The sequence below is a fragment of the Mya arenaria genome, chromosome 14 (genome assembly GCF_026914265.1).
Source record: "Mya arenaria isolate MELC-2E11 chromosome 14, ASM2691426v1".
In the NCBI taxonomy this organism is placed as follows: Eukaryota; Metazoa; Mollusca; class Bivalvia; order Myida; family Myidae; genus Mya; species Mya arenaria.
The window spans coordinates 33,224,993-33,245,258 of NC_069135.1; the positions used below are offsets into that span (position 1 = coordinate 33,224,993).

Consider the following 20,266-nt stretch of genomic DNA (forward strand, 5'->3'; position numbering starts at 1 on the left):
AACAAATGCCTCTTTCATATATTTACAAACATTTATAACCTCCAACCTATCAGTTGAAGTAAGCATATTATGGAACTTATATACAGATGGATTAACATAATACAAACGTTTAATGTACTTTTTTCGTAATTGAGCATAACAACGACAAATGCAAATAAAGTGGTATTCATCTTCTATATCGTTAGTATTACAACATAAGCCTTAACGCTCATTGTGAGGTAAATTAATACGAGCATACCTTCCTGTCTGAATTCTTAAAGGGTGTACAGAAATCCTTAAAATCTAACAAAATACAATCGTAGAGTTCTAGGTACAATATCTAGATAATGCTCATAATCTAAAGTTGGTTTAAACACTCTATACATATCTAAAACTGGACTATTACCAGCAGTTACACACCATTCTTGGTTGAATGTATTTACAATTCTACTTTTAAATTCACTAATGAATGTACTAACATGTATCGCATTGGGATTATCAAACACATATGCAAAACCATAATTATTTAACAAAGTTTTCACATTTGAAACCCAGTTGGTATAACCCTTATTATTGTGATCATCAAGTGCATGATTATACATAGACTTCAGAATAATATTATTGCTATTAACAATTTTAAACCAGTACTTTATAATGCGTACATATCTATTAATATATAGAGGATATCTTCCTAGTTCGCCATATACAGCAGCATTACATGTATTAAATTTCACTTGTAACAATCGTTTACAAAATTTCAAATGGATGCGTTCTATTTCTTTCGATTTACTAAAACCCCATACTTCGGATGCATAATTAAGTATAGAACCAACAAAGGCATCAAATAATTGACAAAATATTTTAGGTTTAAGATCAAATTGCTTGCATTTATATAACAATGTGTTCATAGCCTTGAGGGCTTTTCCAACTAAATGTTGTTGGTTCAATACAAAAGTACCAGTATAGTTAATAACAGTACCTAAATAATTAAAATTATCTACAACCTCAATGTTATGGCCATTATAAGTCCATCTCTCATTTTGACGTGTTCTACCCCGCTTACGGAATACCATAATCTTTGTTTAATTGTATAATTGTATAATCGTGTTTACTTTTAGTCCCCATGCATTGCAATATAAATTAAGGTTGTCTAAATGTTCTTGTAATTCCTCTGGTGTTTTGCCTAAAATGGCCATATCATCTGCAAAGAGTAATAAAATTAACACAATATCATCAATATTTAAACCTGAATAAACAGGCGCAGTGTTATTCAGTAGGTAAAATTCCAAGTCCTCTACGAATAGAGAAAACAATATTGGGGACATTACCTCCCCTTGACGCAAGCCAACAGCATAACTGAAATAGTCTGAGTAAGAAGTACATGATTTCACACATGATTTAACATTTTCATACATATCCTTTACTATTCTAAGCAGTTTACCTTTACTACCAGATTTGTACATTTTTAACCATAGTGCATTGCGATAAATACTATCAAAACATTTCAACATATCAACGTACACAACGTATAAACGTTTATTTTCATTTAAATAGTTTTCTACAACGGACGTCAATATATATATGGCGTCAACAGTAGAACAACCTTTCCGAAATCCAAATTGGGCATCAGAAATAGTATCATTAGATTTGCAAAATGCTTCAATACGCTTATTTAATATAGTAGTAAATACTTTGGAAAAACAACTGACAAGTGTAATTCCTCGGTAATTATTAACATCATTAACAGAACCTTTTTTATGTAAAGGAATTATAACACCTTCAGTCCATTTTTCAGAAAAATAACCAGACAATAAAATACCATTAAATACATCACATAAATGACTAGATAAAATATCGACACAATCAATAAAGTATTTATTTGGTATACAGTCGCTACCAGCAGCCTTATTATGTTTTAAATGCTTAATTGCCATGTGTACTTCATTAACAGATATAGGTTGATCTAATTCTGGAAATGTAGAATTATCTTCATTAAAATCATGGTTTGAACAGAAATCCTCTGCTTCATTATTATTACTATCAGAAGTATTATTACTAAGATTTTCGAAAAAATCTTTAAATTGATCCAAAGTAATATTATGATTATTTACTTTATTTTTTGTCTTGAAAAATTTCCAAAAATCTTTTGGCTTATTTCTCTTTAAATTTTCAATTTCCTTCATTTTCTGTCGATAACAACAATGTTTCCTTCTACGAATTAAATCTTTATAATACTTCTTTCGTGAACAAAGAGTAATCATATTTACATCAGATTTGTCTATGCTATAGTTAAGTAAAGCCTCTTGGTATAATAGCCTTGCGTCAACACAATCGTTATCAAACCAATCAGCATTTTTCATACAACTATTATCATCAAACGATGGTTTATTACTATAACTAAACACTTTAGAAAATAACGGATCTGCAATATCACGGATAGTCGTTGTAAACCTATCTAAAACACTATTAATTGACATTCTACTTGTATAGTCTATATTTTCAACAATATCGTTTAATACAGGCAATTTTGTAATTAATCCTGAACGAAATTGTTCACGTAGCGTATTATCCCATTTATATTTAACATCACTGAATGTCTCATAACTCGGTGAATAATTATTACAATACAATGAAAAATGTAACGGGGCATGATCGCTCCATTCAGTAAAATCACCTATAGTAAACTTAGATAACAATGAAAAATTACATTCCTTGGTCAATACATAGTCAATAACGGAAGAACCGTTATGAGAATAAAATGTATGTTTACAACTATCGCCAATTCTACCATTGACAATGCGTATACAAGAAGATTTACAAAGATCAAGCAATTTGATCCCATGACTATTGTTAACCGTATCAAGTGAGGCCCTAACAGAGGTGTAGTCTGGAACATAATCAATATCATCATATACAGTGTTTACATTATCATGTACAATAAAATCACATTTATTACCAACCCTGCTATTTAAATCGCCAGCAATATATACCTTGCCAATTTCAGAAAAAATATGTTATATCATTTTCTAGAATATCGAATAGATCAACATTTATAGTATTATATACAGGAGAGTCAGCTCCCCAAATATAGCTTGCACATATATACACATCTTCTTCAGTATGACAGAAATTATGGTCTAGTTTTAGCCAAATAATAGAATCATAATGGTTTCTGACAATTTGAATACCGTTTTCTAAATGCTCCTTAAAATAAACTAAAACACCACCGCTGCTTCTACGAGCGTTTCGATGTTGAAATTTTCTATAATAATGTTTTGAAATATAACCATTTAGATCAATGTTACTAGATGAGTTTGTCCATGTTTCATATAAAATACAAATATCATGTGAACTAATAATATCAATAAAATCAGAAGAACTCTTCTTACAATCAGTGAGTCCATGTACGTTCCATGATAAAACCGAAACCTCACCGCCTTCGTGACCCTACGCACGTACTGCGGTTCCGTCGACGTAGAGGGTGTCGTAGGCCAGGTACGCGCGCTTCCCCTGCCGCCTCGCCTCCTTCATCTTCGGAACTAGTACTCTCCTCTTCTGAATTACATCCGGCGGAAACTGTTCGAAAACACGAAACACGGTCCCATCCAGCTGTTTCCACGATTTCCTAACCATTTCTCTGTCCTTGAAAAAAGTGAACTTGGCCACAATGTTCCTGATCTTCCCCGTCACCGGCGCGCCTGGTGACCGATGCACCCGCTCAAACCGGATGCTCTCGGCCATCTCGCGGGCGATCTTGAATGATACTGGATACATTTTAAAGAAGCAAAATTACTCCAAAATAAGATTTACCATATCTAATACAATTGTTTAAATTTACCAAAAAAGATTAATAAATGTCGAAAACAATTGTTCTTATGAAGGATACTGTGTTTAATTTGAAAGAAAGGTGCAGAAAACACTATATTTTTACCTTTAATATGAGACGATAGTAGATAGCAGTCAATCTTTTAGCATTCACCAATCATTTAATATTTTTGCGCTTTCAGCTAATAAATACCAGGTTATAAACTTATTAGGGCCTATTAGGTAAAAAATGTTTCGGTTGTCTCTCCCTGACATAGAATAATTGCTCTTGATTTTTATTTATGACTATTGAAATGAAACCATTGAAACAGCATGACGTAATGCTCCGTAAATCTTATTGCTTTCGCCGTATTGATGTTTTCAATATAACCTTCAAATAAACAGAAAACGCAGAAAATCGCGTCTAAACCACATTTTGTTATTCATCCGAAACCCCTAGAACTGGCTTCGATATTGACAAGTGATACTACGTCGTTTTGTTTGAAAGTTTAAGTGTTTATATTGTGTATACATATTTTGTGATTGTGGTGGGTTTTTTTATTGCGAGTACATTCAATAGTGACTATGCCGTTTGTGATTGGACACTCGAAGGTGGAATTTCTTTGACAATATTTGAGCTCAGGGAAATACACCATAAACCCTACGCTGGTAATCGCGCGTCCCGGTTTCTGAAAGAAACAGAAATCTTTGACGTAATGCCGATTACTCTCTGTCAGTGCTTTTTCCTGTTTTCATTATCCCCCACCGAATCAAGTGTTCCAGAACTAGAATTGAAACTAGGTCATCTGGTGCCCAAAACAAGGTCACTAGGTCAAATCATTGAACATACAAGAGTCAACATGTCCGGTCCAATATTGATAAAACTGTCATTAGTGAAATCAATGACTAGTTCGAAACTTGGTCGCATGAGGTCAGAAACTAGGTCACTAGGGCCTATTTTTTAAAATCAAATATTGGTATTGATTGGTCAAACTTTGTTTAAACTGTGGTCAGAATGTTCCCCTTTCTATAATAAAGGTATACTTTAAAAGTGGGTAACATGGGGTCAAAAACTAGGTTACTAGGTAACTTTTACAGAAACTTGTAAATAAACAGAGGCAATATTATATTCTCCATGAAACTTTGAATAAGAATTTGCCTCGGTGAAATCTTGGCTTAGTTTGAAACTATGTCACATAAGATCAAATCTTGTAAACAATCTTGGAAACACTCCAGACTATTTTTGCAATATTTCTGATCCAATCCGACCTTGAATTAATATTTATATAAGTTTGAAGCTTGGCAATGTGCGGATAAAATATAGGTTACTAGGTCAAATCTAAATGCTTCACCTTAAATGATAATCTTTTATTTCAAACAGTTGCAACTAACACTCTAGAGGCTATATTGTTGTAATAGTTCCGGGCCAATATGACCTTGATTAAATATTTTAGTAGTTTGAAACTGGTCAAATTCTAGATTACTATATCAAATCTAAATGCTTTATTATTTACGATATTCTTCTATTTCAAACAGTTGCAAACAAATTCATATCTCATATGGTTATAAGAGTCAATCAATCTGCATGCGTATTGAATGTTTCGATTGGAATATTTCACCAACACATGAATTCCATGCCATCTACTTTGCCTAATCTGGCGGGGATATCAATTCAGCTAATGTACTTCTTGTTGTTTTTGTTTTTAAATAGTATGGTTTGTTTCCTTCAAAATTAATTGAGAATTGTTTTAGTAGAACAGTGTAATCAGTTATTCTTTTGATTTAATCATTTTTGTAAAAACAAAATTATAAAGCATGCATATGAAAAAAGTTGAGCAATGAAAGTTCAAGGCATATAATGTCTATGGGAAACAGATAGCAGGTTAAAACAATAATGAAACCTAAACATGTATCATGGTTGATCATTTTATATTTTATCCACTCTTTAAATGTCGCATATTGTATATGTCAATTGAAAAATAAATATCGTTACACATACGCAATGCATGTGTTTATCTATTAAATTAGTCTATATTTTTGACAGATGGTATAATTTGATGTCATTATTTTGTGCATTACACGGTATTTTGCTCATATCTGTATAAAGATGTTCTGATATGCACTGTTTGTTGAATGTACATTTATTCATGAATGAATGTAATGCATTGATGAGACTGAAATAAATAAATAAAATAAAATTACACTAACTGGTAGCACTTGGCGCCTCATGTGATGTGGCAGACGACACCCAATAATTGTTTCTTGTGTATTAATCGGAATTTGACGACGATACTGTATATACACAATATTTTAACACATCTTTAAATTGAGAGTTAGAGATTGTTTTACGCTTCTACATACATCTTATTTCCATTTTATGATTAACGAAAAAAATATACTAAGCGATACTATTGGTGCAATCTAAGTATTCTAAAATTTATCAAACTTGTAGAAAAATGTAAACATAATACAAAAACTATGTTGTTTAGTTCATGCGTCAATAACATTTTTCTGCAATAAAATCGTTTTAGCAGTTTAAAACTTGTTATAATTTAGTTATATATTTTTTTATAATATAACCTACATGTAAGTATATAATATATTTCTTCCTTTTTTAATTATGATACAAACTCAAACGTACTCATCCATTATAGGTGTCGGATTATACTTTGTAGTGATCAGACGTGTTTTAGGGACGGGGCTAAATTTTGAGATTTTAACGTGAACTATTTGGAATACAATCGTGAAAGTTATACCAAAAGAAAGAGTTTTTCATGGACATTACATAAACTAAAGATGGATTTAAAATGACTGGGAAAAATAGAAGAAATAAGAAGAAAAGGAGTGAAAGTGACGATGAGTTCAGTGGAAATAAACGTATAAATACACAGAAATCGCCGGGGGGCTTCGAGTCAATTAGCCAGGTGTTGGGCGAGGCGAATTCAGTTCTGTATGACGAGGAGATTAACGTTTCAACAAGCAATTTGTTTGAACCACTAACTACCTGGAACGATAATTGCTCACAATCGACAGATACTATGGAGGACCGTTCGGGACAACACACAGGGGGACCTACAAACTCCGATATTATCGCATTGTTGGGGAAAATGGACCTTAAACTAAATGACATGGATACACGGCTAAAAACACTAGACGGGCTGGAAAAGAAGGTCGATAATTTTGACAAAGAACTTAAGAAGCTTTGGCTACATATTGATAGCTCCATAAAAGAAAACAGTGTGAAATTGAATCGAGTGGAACATAAAGTGGACTCGGTGGATATTGAGTTGGAGGGGGCTAGGAAGAGGATTGCGGATCTGGAGCGAGACAAGGATAAGTTAAAATATGACATGAATTATGTGCAATCGCAGACTATGAGGAATAATCTCATTTTTGGGAATATACCAGAAGATGTCAATGAAACTCCAGCAAAATGTGATGAAATCGTGAGGGAATTCATTGAGAAAAATCTTAAAATAGCCAAGGAAACGGTTGCTAATATGAGATTCGAGAGGGTTCATAGGATGGGCCAAAGACAGAACGAGCCAGCCGAACGAGCAGGCAACGGAAATGGGAACGAACGGCGCCACCGCAGTATCGTGTGCAAATTCTCCTTCTTCAGCGAACGGGAGCTGGTCCGTGGTAGCAGTAGAAATCTAAGGGACACGCCATTCTTCGTGACGGAGCAGTTCCCACCGGAAGTTGCGGCGAAGAGGAGGAGACTGTTTAGGAGAGTGAAAGAGGAAAAGCAGGCCGGGCGGAGAGCCTGGGTGTCATACGACACTTTGTATGTGGACGGGAGGCCGGTTAAGGATGCGTAGGACGGGCCGGATGGGCTTAAATATGTTGTTTGGAACTGCAATGGCTTAAGCGCTTCTAAGCGCGAGGACCAAAACTTTATTTCTTTTCTTGTGCAACATGATGTTATTATTTTGACTGAATCATGGACATGTAAATCCAGTAAAATTGATCTTTCAGGATTCCATTGTTTTAACTATTATAGGAAATATAGGCATAGGCACGCCAAACGCAATAGTGGTGGCATTGTCATTTATGTACGAAATAACATTAAGGAAGGCATATCTATAGTTAAAAATACACATGATACTATTATATGGCTAAAAATGGATAAACATTTTTTTAATAATGATAACGACATATATCTTGCAGCAGTGTATATGTGGGCTGACTCATCGCCTATCGCAAATTTGATTGACGTTGATCTCTTCGAATGCCTCGGTGATGATATAAATTATCATAATTCATTAGGCACTGTTATGATTGCTGGGGATTTTAATGCCAGAACTTCAAGTAAAAGCGATAGTATTATTTGTGACACTTATGTACCGGATATTGATGAAGAAAATTATGTATGCGATATTCCGATACCTAGATACTCGATGGACAAGGGCAGTAACTCTCACGGTAATAAATTATTGGACTTATGTAAAGCCACTGCATTAAGAATCGTAAATGGCCGCCTTGGTTTAGACTGTGGCGTAGGTAAATATACATGTTTTAATACTAAAGGTTCCAGTGTTATTGACTATTTGATAATCAATGAAAATAACTTTAATTTTGTTCAAAACTTCACTGTTTGCCATTTTAATGATTTCAGTGACCATGCCCCATTGTCTTTTGATATTGTTTGTAACACACATGTATTGAAAGAAGAACCATATTTGGGTGAATTTTTGAAATGGAATGACGAGGAGAAGGATGCTTTTAGAAATAATTTGATTACTAGAGTAAATGATTTTAACAATTTAGTCCAAAATAGTGATGCACAAAATGTTGACCATATTGTAAATAAGTTCACTGACATTGTACGTGAGGTAGCAGACCCTTTATTTGTTAAGCATATCATAAATTTTCCATGTTTCGAAAAATGTATTGTAACTGATTCGGCCAAATGGTTCGATCAAGAATGTAGAAATACTAAAAAGTTGTACAAAAATGCTCTACATATTTATAATAATTCACATAGAGATATAGATAGATTAGAACTGTGTAGATTGAAACGAGTGTATAAAACTACAGTGTCAAAGAAACGCAGAGCTTTTAAATTTAAACGCTGTAAAGAGTTTGAAAATTTGAAACGTAATAAACCTAAAGATTTTTGGAGATATTTCCATTCACAAAAGTCAAGTAATACGAATTTAAATGTACCCTTGGAAGATTTTAAAAATCATTTCGAGCAGATGTTTGCGGATATTACCCATGAAATAAATGAGGAGGCTGAAATTTTTAATAACAACCATGATTTCAATGATTTTAGTACTGTTTTCGGTGACCTAGATCACCAAATAACATACGATGAGGTTTGTAAAGCTATAAAATTGCTTAAGAAGAATAAATCACCTGGAGAAGATAAATTGCTAAATGAGTATTTTATAGAAGCATGTGACATATTGGGAGGATATATTACAGAAATTTTTAATATTATTTTAAACTCTGGGAATTTTCCAGTCGCCTGGACTAAGGGTATAATCGTACCATTACATAAGAAAGGTGATAAATCGGATGTTAAAAATTATAGAGGTATAACATTGTTAAGCAATTTTGCAAAACTTTTTACATGTGTACTTAATCAGCGAATAACTAAATGGTGTGAAGAAAATAATGTAATTTCTGATGCACAGTTTGGTTTTAGAAGAGGCAGGTCTACAATCGATGCAGTGTTTATTCTTCAGTCAATTGTGCAAAAATACGTTAACTTAAATAAACGGTTGTATTGCTGTTTCATTGATATGAAACGTTGTTTTGATTCCATATATCTCAGTGCGCTATGGTTAAAGTTGTATAAATCCAATTTAGATGGTAAAATATTACGTATTATACGCAATATGTATCAGTCAGTAAAGTCCTGTGTAAAACACTGTAATAGCTATTCAGACTTTTTTAATATAGCAGTAGGCTTAAGGCAAGGAGAGATACTTTCCCCGATTATGTTTTCATTATTTGTGGAAGACTTAGAATTGTATTTACAAAATAGAAACGATTGTGGTTTAGCTTTACGTGATATTTCTTTGATTTTATTGTTATTTGCGGATGACATGGTTGTTCTTGGTGAAACCCCGGAAGACTTACAATTGTCGTTAAACCGTTTATATAGTTATTGTAATACCTGGGGCTTAGAGGTCAATATTGCTAAAACTAAAATTGTAATTTTTCGCAAAAGAGGTGGCACAAAACGTAATGAAAAATGGTTGTATGCAAACGAAGATGTTGACGTTGTAAATGATTTTAACTATCTAGGAGTAACTTTAAATTATACTGGCAATTTTAGCCTTAATACCCAAACATTATATGGTAAGGGTTTAAAAGCAGTAAACACATTGCTGTCAAATCTTAAAAAGTATGAATGTAAACCTAGGGTAGCTTTGCAATTATTTGATGCCTTTGTTTCATCTATAATTACATACGGGTGTGAAATTTGGGGATTTACGAAGTCTACACAGCTAGAAAAGATACATTTAAAATTTTGCAAAGCCGTACTAGGCGTCAGACAATCGTCTTCAAATGTTGCTGTTTACGGTGAATTGGGTAGATACCCATTGTATATAAATAGATATGTACGTATTGTAAAATACTGGTTCAAACTTAAGAAAAGTGACAATATAATTACTCAATCTGTCATAGAAGACGCAATGTTGAATATTAATAACAATCAGGATAATTGGTTCAATAAGGTTAAGAACCTTCTCACCAGATATGGCTTTTATGATGTATGGTGTAATGATACACAGCTAAACGAAAACCAGTTCATTTGTATTTTTAAACAGCGTCTGATAGACGAATATTTACAACAATGGCATGGAAGTGTTAATGAAAATGGTGTCTTAATAGTTTATAGAGTACTTAAAACTGCATTCGAGTTTGAATCCTATTTAGACAATATTGTGTCAAGAAATCTTAGAATTGCTATCACAAAAATACGTATATGTTCGCATAATTTAAGAGTTCATACTGGCAGATATGATAGATTAGAACGCCACTTACGTCTTTGTCAAGTATGTGACTCGAACGAAGTAGAAGACGAATTTCATTTTATATTTAAGTGTACACCTTATGTCCAATTAAGACAAACTTATATTAAAGGTTATTATAGAATAAGACCTAGTATGTTTAAACTTGTGCAACTTCTTAATACACAAAATACATCTGAAACATTTAGGTTAAGCAAATATATATCGGAAGCATTTAAGGTGCGTTCTACTTTATTAATGAATCAATAATTATAAGCCTTGATACACATTTTTATCTCAAGCAGTGGTATGCTTTGTTAACATTTGTAACCATTGGTTACTATTTATGTTGATATATACTATGTGAGTCTGTTTTATTGTTAGAAATTGATCAATTGTATCATTTGTTCCAACATATACTAGTATATAAAAAGCAAACTATTGGTTATTGTATTGTATACTATTATAGTTTGATTGATTCGTGTTTTCTATTCCAGTTCATCCTTAAAAATAGATTAATTATAATATTTATTTAATATTTCACACTACATTGTATAATTGTAATTGTAATTTATAAAATATGTATATGAAACACAAAAAACTGTATAGTTTACGTGTAATAAAAATTCTGTTCTGTTCTGTTCTGTTCATTATAATTATGTGTGAACTGAGCACTCAGTCTTTAGTTGACAATAATCGTGAATGAAGCAATGAAACAGATGATTCTGCATTATTATTCATCCACAACATTATTGTGACAATCCAAGATTATTTAAAATATACTGTATGTGACTGAACAAACACAGAGTTATTTCAATCTGTTGAACAGTATCAAAGACCGTGACAGCATATATCTTATCTGGCACATCAAGGGAGGTCACTGCGTAAGAAATTAAAGCCATTGTTGTTGAATTTCCAGTTCTGTCCAGTTCGGCACAAGTTTTTGAAAGTGAACGTGTTACAATCGTCTGTTGACATTGATTTGACCGTAAACATGGAAGAAAACGGTTCCAGTTATCAACCACCCAACATTTGTAAGTTTTTCTTAAACTATCGTCATCTTGCATGACATAAAATATGCCTGATATTTTTATAATTATCTGAACACTGGTTATTTTCATTAAATTTAACTAAAGGTTATAGACCTCTAATACCAGAATGTGTAATTCATCATTTCATGATGATATGCACGTAATTGGACATATAACAACCACAGTGGCTTGATGACAAATGCTCATTAAAGTCACAATAAATAATTCCAACTAGCCAAAATTATAATTTATACATACTTGAACATGTATATTATCAATATAATACATTGCCATAAACATAAAATGAGATTTAAAAAAAACAACAAAACCCTATACTGTAATATGAAACAAGTGAAGAATGTTCGCCCGGCGAAAACGTAAACAAAGACCGTTATCGTTGAAAATTATAACTTCTTCGTAAGCTACAAACAAAATACCTGGCTCATAGATGCAGTGGCCCGTTATATACACACGTTAACACCGGTATTCTTGTAGAGAGAAACAGTATATGACGAAAATGCTTCAAAATTCAAATTATCACAAGCGCTAGCCAGACATTATGCTGTCAAAATGACGTAGTTACCGACTCGCCTTAATCAAATAGCGAAAGCGGCCGAAGGACGGGAACCATCGGAAAAGAGTTGAGTGTTCCGGTGGTTCCCGCCCTTCGGCCGCTTTCGCTAATCGATTAAGGCGAGCCGGGTACTATGTCATTTTGACAGAACAATGTCTGGCTAGCGCTTGTGATTATTCGCATTTTCGTCGTATACTGTTTCTCTCGACAAGAATACCGGGTTGGTAGGTTTATCACTGTGTTCATCTCCTGCTACCACTGACTTCTAAAAACATGCATGTGTCATTTTGCCTCTATGCTTACCAGGCAATAATTATATTTATAGGATAGGAACAAAGAAATAGCCTTCAGAAAAATGAAAACAGCTACCTTAATTACAGTCAATTAATTCTTTGAAAGGCTGCATTAAGCGTTGACTTGAAGGGAGGGCACAGGGCAAAATATTGAACATGAAGGCGGTGTGCCAAATGCTTATATTACGGGATATGGTGAAAAATAGATTTAAAGAAAATGTCTGCGGTAAGGAAAGATAGCAAGGCATCTATAGACTCTGCAAAAGTTGCGTGGCTGGTAGTTTAGATCAATTAGATCCAGAAGTTCAGCATTTTTTTTTATATCACAAATCATTCAGCTTCAAAAACAACAAAGACAGAAAGACTGGCCAAGAAGAACTAAGACAAAACACAATTTTTGTTCAGAGTGGGGTCTACTTTTTGCCATACAACCTTTCGACAATTGCATTCTTCTACCTGTTCTGCAATTTATACAGATATGTTAAGCAGTCTTGTATATTTTTCTCAATTCCGGATCTCTCGCAATCTTCAACTGCACAATATGCACAAAGGTCAACCCTTCCAAGGCCACTGACAATTCAAGCAGCCATTTTGTTCTTCCTGTTGACAAAACATTTTGGGAATACAGACCAGGAATGAGTTTTTATTCCAGGATCGCAATGGACCTTGGACCAGAGACTATGAAAATAATGACAATGTATTTGATTTAGCATTTCAAAACATCGGGCGATATACATGTGTTCACAGTAATAAACATTGTTTGGTTATGTATTGCAACGGGAGGCAAATGCTGCATAGTGTTAGGTAAATTTTTTATATATTCTGTAGTGAATTGACTGATTTGAATGTTAAGTAACACTGATGTTGACTGTTCCACGAACATCATGTAGGAAGAAAAATTGACTTGAAAGTTTGGTCCAGTGGTTATTCCACTTGCTTCTCACGTAGGCGACCAATGTTCAATTCCAAGGACAAGTGAGTATGGTTTGTGGCCACCAAGAAAGTAGCCAATGGTCTGATATGATAAAATCTATACTTTGATTCACTGTCAAGTTTTTAAAAACAAAACACATGTAATACTTTTTAATAGTCACTACCAAATAGGTTTAATTCTCCTTATAGAAGATCTGGCTAACAGTCTGAACAAAGGCGGACACTTTTCTGTTTGATGTTTACAGTTAGTAAGGCATTTGACCAGGTGCCTCACCAATATTTTTAGCCCAATTGTGAAGTTTCAACATGCACAGGTCTCTCCTTAGCTTTATTGCAAACCTTTTTAACACAGTCAGTTTATCTGGAAGGACAGCAATAGAATAGCTTACCCATGACCTCTGAAATGCCACAGTGGAAGTATTAGGGAAGCTGCTATTTCTCATTTACATAAACACCATCTGGAATTTAATTCTGTTCTACTAGGTTATTTGTCAATGAATGTCTCTTGTACAGGAATACACATTTGACTGGGGACGCTACCAAATTTCATCAAGAGCAGAAAAATTTGGAAAATTGGCAATAAAAGTGGCAAATAATCTTTATCACAGACATAAGGGAATTGATCAGAATAAGAGAGAAAGAGAGAAAATCTAATGTAACAACATACAGTTTTCATAAACAAAATTCAGACACAGTTAACACTATTACGGTAAGTTTTTGAGAGTAAATTCTCATCAGACCTTGCCTGGAATTGACACTTAAACATCACAAAAAGCAAAGCAAATTACAGAAGAAATACTCACAACTGTCCACCATAATTATGTATGAAAGAAATGTGCTTTTTAAGCCTTGAAATATTGGAGTTTGCTTCAACTGTAAGTTCTCCAGTCAGCAACCCATTTACCCCATTCAACATAAGCAAACTTGAACTTGTACTAAGACGAGCATCAGGTTATGTCACAGGATACTACAGGATACTTCCATACCAAGTTAAACCATTTAAACTGGGACTCTTTACAAAAAGGTGAAAAATGCAAAGCCTTTTATCATTATTTATAAGAAATAATTGTTTTGTAAGTTTATAAAGGTACATTAAAAATAAAGCCAAAATTACAGAATGTGGTCCAGGATGCCCTCTCTATATTTAAGATTAAAAATGATTGATATTTTGTCTGTGTCGGATTGATGCACATTATTCATAGTTTTCTTATTTTAAATTCAAATATGTCTCAGAGATTTTACTTTTGCTGGAATTAGAACTTGCTGTCTTCCGGTCTGATGCATGATTAATCCTTCAAAAATAAGTGAGTAAATTTTCGTAGGAGTGACATATATTTTTTATTGTTTTAATCAATTGGGTTTGAACTGAATTTTAAGGAAATGTTTGATTGTCAGCATTTTTTACACATAAAAGGCAAGAATTCTTAAAACCAGCATGTTTTACCTCAGTCACTTTCAATCAGGAATATCAGAAAAATCTTTAAATAGTAACATATCTAACAAATCACACATAAACAAACTTTTGCACAATGAATTCTTTTTGAATGAACATTTAATTCATTTTCATTTTATTTGTTATGACACTTACAAAAACTTTATTTAGGTCAAGAGTGGTAGGAGTAGGAATTAAATGATTTAAAAGTGATATTTTTGTAAATTATAAATATCATCCAAATTATAAAAACAATTGCATAAATAAATACACGTTTGTGTGTGTGTGTGCGTGTGTGTGTGTGTGCGTGTGTGTGTGTGTGCGTGCGTGTGCGTGTGCGCGTGTGTGTGTGCGTGTGTATGTATATATGTGTGCATATTATAATAAATTGTTTGTGAGTTTACCATGATTCTTATATTCAATTCTGCCCATATATTATAAACTCTTTTCTCTCTTTGAAATAAAAAGCTATTACTTGTACAACACTTAAAATTGATATTATTTTATCTTGAAAACTGATGAAAAATTTGTTCTTAAGTTTAAATATTACTTATTTATAAATCATCTTCCGAATTTAAATTAAGGGTTCTACAAAAAAGCATGATAAATAACATTTTTTATGTAAATTCGAAGACAAGAGGCTCATTTTGTAAATAAATTGATTGTGATATAATAGACCAATCATTAAATCTCCTATGGCCTATATACCGGTAGACATTTTATTCAATAACTTGGAAGTACGCCAGTCCTTAAGGTGTAATTGTAGTACAAATTTGTCAATGAAAAGAGTATGGAATTCTTTTTCATTTACTGATTAAAGCATGCAAATATTCCCAACATTGTCATCGGCAGTGGGCTGAGATTATTTTTTAAAGGTCACTTGAAGGAGATTTAAAAGGGTATATAAACAATTTGTATCTTAATACAGTGTTGAAAATTCAGATGGAGTCATTTTAAATATTATCTAGTGGAATATACCTAAATAAAAAACTCAATAAACTGTTTGTGGGAAGATAAGAGCAGTTGATGTTAATAATTTCTTGATTTCGTTTTTTTAATTCCAGTTTTCTTGCATATCAAATTGCAGCCAGAAATAATTGTTTGTCTCAGAATTCTCTGCAGCAGTGTAACAAGTCTGCTATTTGTCAAACGTAAACAATATTTAAATAGCTGATTAGTGTGCATATCTAAGACTAAGCATCTATATCATGGTATATGATTATCTTGTGAAACCAATACAACAATCTGTAAGAGCAGAATAAGTAATTATTAAAGGATGCATGATAGTAGAGTACAATGTTAATGAATGGCTTCTGCTATCTGACAGTTTTCTATGTGCTTATAACAAGCAGTACATGACTAGTAGGCAACAAAAGTGGTGCCAACATATTAGTAACGGAGTCAATAGTTCTACTGAACTGTGTTGTTGATGGTTGATAGTTGTGAACAGGCAATGGGACAGTTAAGGAGAGTGTACATGTCACACATCTGTCGCTATTGAAGCTGCTTTTGAAATGGAAAAAGGAGATAGAAATTTGTGAAACACGATACTATTAGAGGACATAAAAAAGACAAAATAAACCATGCCTTGTCACTCACTTGGGGGAGTTGGTAAGTTGATCTTTCATAGAATTGAAACCTTGAACCCCTGGTGCTCTTAGTATAGAGTTGATTTTACATGCATTCTCTTTTGTTGCACCTGCATGGAAACGTGCATCATAGGAATCATGCTTGGAAATAAAACAAAAAATTTCAGCAACTCTCCACAACCTCAAATGAGACTGTAGCTAAACAGTAGCACGTTCAGAATATTTTCACACTGTGCAGAAATATATTTAATATTTTTAGCCTGTCTGATTTTCTTATAAAAAAAAGTCAAGACATTGGGCTGATAGGTCAGAAATGTGTTAAAGAAAACAATGTTATTATCATCATCTTTGTGAACTTTAAAATCTGTATTACTCTGGAAGTTAATCGATACACTCGTGATCTGCAGTATTTCTAACAAGATGTGAGACACCTGTTTCAACTTCACATGTTGAATTCAAAAACATGGCTGTTTCATTAAATACTTCACCTCTAAAAGTTCACAATGATGCCATTTATCATGTTGTTAACGTTAACAAAGTTCAAGTCAGCCCATTGTCATGGTCCTGGTGGTGTTGTTGTCTTTGTTGGACATAGAAGACCATTTGAAATTTGATTCTCATTTGGTGTCATGAGGCAGTTAGGTTTTCAGCAGAAAAAATAAATTCACCAAAAATAAAAAAATACACACAAAAAAATGAATTTTCAAGTTATTCAAACAATATGTGCATGAGTTAAGGAAAATTCTCATTGTATGTGGACCTGTGAAGTTTTATGAAGTTGTTGTTTTTATTTCTGCTAAACGATACAAATACCTAGATAGGTTCTAAAATCGGAACCGACTCTTAAAGGGACTAGACACCAGATGATACCTTTAGAAGAAAAAAAGAAAATTGTCATAAACTTACATAAAACTGATATCGTTGTGTACAAAGCATTGAATCTTACTTACTGATGTATCACATTGCTTACAACTCATCCATGTTTCACAGTTTTTTTTATATTTTTTCTATTTCAAAATTTTCTGGGTTTGACTACCACGTAAATCAAAAAAGAAATAAAATAGTGTCAGTATTTGTATGTGTACTAATGGCGTGTCTTTCACATGCTTAATATACACATTTATATAAACTTGGAAACTATTTATTCTATTTATAATGGGACAAAATGTTTTTTAAATCAGGTAATATGATGTATTATAGGCCTCATACTAGTTCATATTGATAATTCTTGGCTTGTTTTGTTGTAATACTGATTTGCTTTTTTTTTACCTATCCAGTGTCCAGTCCCTTAAATATACAGTAACACATAGAATCAATTTGTTACGTCTCAAGTAAAAACTTACCTGGTGCATAAAACACCAAAAAAGGTGAATATTGGCATCCCTAAAAGATAGTCATGTTTCTTTATCCTACTACAGTTTAAAGGAATTTATTTCAGGAATGTTTACATGTACTGTGAAATCATTAATGTTCGTGGGGCATTAATGTTCGTGGTTTTCGTGGGTTAGATGATCCACGAATTCAAGATCCCACGAAATATAAACCCTTTATTCACTTTTTCAATTGCCTTGTTACGTACATACTCTAGTATATTCTTTACAGAGGTCGCAGTATACAGTGATAAAACCTGTCTCACTGTATAACTTACGATCATTATTCTGTTAATATATTATAAGTGCCTTTAACAAATAATGAACCAAATCAATTAAATGTGTTTTATGCAGAAAATGACAGTTATAAGCACGTGTTTAAACGTGTGCTGTTAATGAAAATCTCCAAGTTTACAAGATGTGCGTGATGAGTGTCCATACTCGATTTTTTATTTAATAAAATTATTAATCGATTACTAGTATATTGAAGGTTACTAAGCACCGAACGTGACAATATACGCACCTTTTCACAGTTTGCAAAATTCTTAATTGGCATTCAATGGCTTCCCCTATCTGTATTTATGATCAGGGTACATCTTCTTTTATTACCTTTATTCCCAATTAAATCGATAAGTGACTTGGGTATATGCACTAATTGGCATGTCGTACCACATTAGCGAGTGTCATAAACCGAGTGACGTAGAAGACGGTTATCACGGGCCAGCGCGTGGATATTATGCAGACGATCTAGGACAATCGCATCTTCGATTTTTTTTTCAAAAATGAAAATCCACGAATTTAAGTACCCACGAAATTGTTTTTTTTTTCGGCAAACCACGAAATTTCATGCCGACGAACATTAATGATTTCACAGTATATATTATGTCATCAAAACAGTATATAGTGAGGTTTTTTTTGTACCAAAGCAAGAGTTATATGAATTAAACATTTTTTTTTCCTGATTCCACTGCTGATGCACCCAGAGTTGCATTCTAAAGCAACAAGGACAGTCCACTGGACAGTTTACACACAGCACTGACCAATTTTAAAAGGGCAAAATAATAACAAGGGAAGTAACCAATACTGATCAATAGTCTTTTGAAGTTGAGTTTTCTCCCTTACCTATTACTTTTTTTTTTTTTTTACTGCACCTGTCTTTCAGGAATCTGAAGCATGAAGGTCAGGCTTTTATGCATTATTTCCCTTATTTTCTAACTAACAATGTCAAGGATAGGATATGTTTACAATCATTCAGGGCAGAAAACAGCTGATTGTGGTTTTGTTTGTGTAAAAATAGTGCAAAATAGTTAAGGAAATATATAATATTTTGAACAATGAGTTTAAAATGTATGGATACTAAGTTTATATGTGCCTTAAAAACTGTTCTACTTTGGTTTTACTATTAATGTCTAGGTGTTGACATTTATGGTATTTTTGGGCTGTTTAAAGGAGTTATTTTTAAGTTTTGGCATTATATCAGACTTGTACAATTGCTGGGTTGAATGTAAATGAGAAAGACATTTTTATTTCAAGTGATAATGACAATAAATACTTGATAATGTTTATCACAATGCTTCTTACAAAAATCACAGCTCCATTTAACTGTTTCAGTTTTGTTTACAGTTCCATTTGATAAAATCTTAATACATTACTTTCATGATATTTTTATTGAATACATGTCATGATATGAAGGCTAATGATTTTGAATTCATTCTGGTTTTTCAAAGCAGTGAAATCATTTTCTGGTTCACCTACATTTAGGCTTGATATGTATAGAAATGTACTATTAGGAGTGCTCTATATTCACTGGCAGGTTATGGCTCATTTACAAAAAAATTGCAGAGCAAGGCAATTTTGGATGGTACAGTAATAAAATAGTAAAGTTTGATAATTTTATGGGATGTTTTCGCATACTATAGAATTCAGACTCTTGTGTTTTCTGATCATTTTTTGAAAGTGAACAGTTATGTTATAGTTCAGTGGATTGGCTGTGCTCTTATTCAAAGTGATACTATTGTTTTTAACAAAAAGGACATTTAGTATAACTTATTTAATGCAGTGATTGTTGTATATTAGCATATCATAGATTTGTTCTGTAATTGAACAATACAAGCACTGTGATCTGATCACACAAACACAGTTAAATCATTGTTAAGTTTACCGAAAATAGCAATTTGGCATGTTTCAAATCATATATGTAGTGATTTTTGTATGATGCAATTCAAAATTTTACTTCTTCTGTAGAAAATGCTCTTTCGTCATACAGTGATACACCTATAAAGTTCACTAACTG

The 20,266-nt window shown here is 32.9% G+C and overlaps 1 protein-coding gene across 9 annotated transcripts in view; it reads left to right on the forward strand.

Moving 5' to 3' along the window:
- The first annotated feature begins 11,658 nt into the window (after positions 1-11,658).
- The window catches only part of LOC128216928 (6-phosphofructo-2-kinase/fructose-2,6-bisphosphatase-like), a 39,239-nt gene continuing 30,631 nt past the window's right edge, over positions 11,659-20,266 (forward strand). For 2 of the 9 annotated variants that reach the window (XM_052923653.1, XM_052923652.1), the window contains exon 1: positions 11,659-11,785. In XM_052923653.1, the coding sequence (XP_052779613.1) occupies positions 11,746-11,785 (40 nt within the window). In that variant the 5' untranslated portion in view covers positions 11,659-11,745. Of the gene's footprint in view, positions 11,786-16,353; positions 16,626-19,203; positions 19,321-19,385; positions 19,402-19,490; positions 19,835-20,266 lie in introns of those variants that run through there. The other 7 variants (XM_052923655.1, XM_052923654.1, XM_052923645.1 and 4 more) reach the window with 7 other exon arrangements.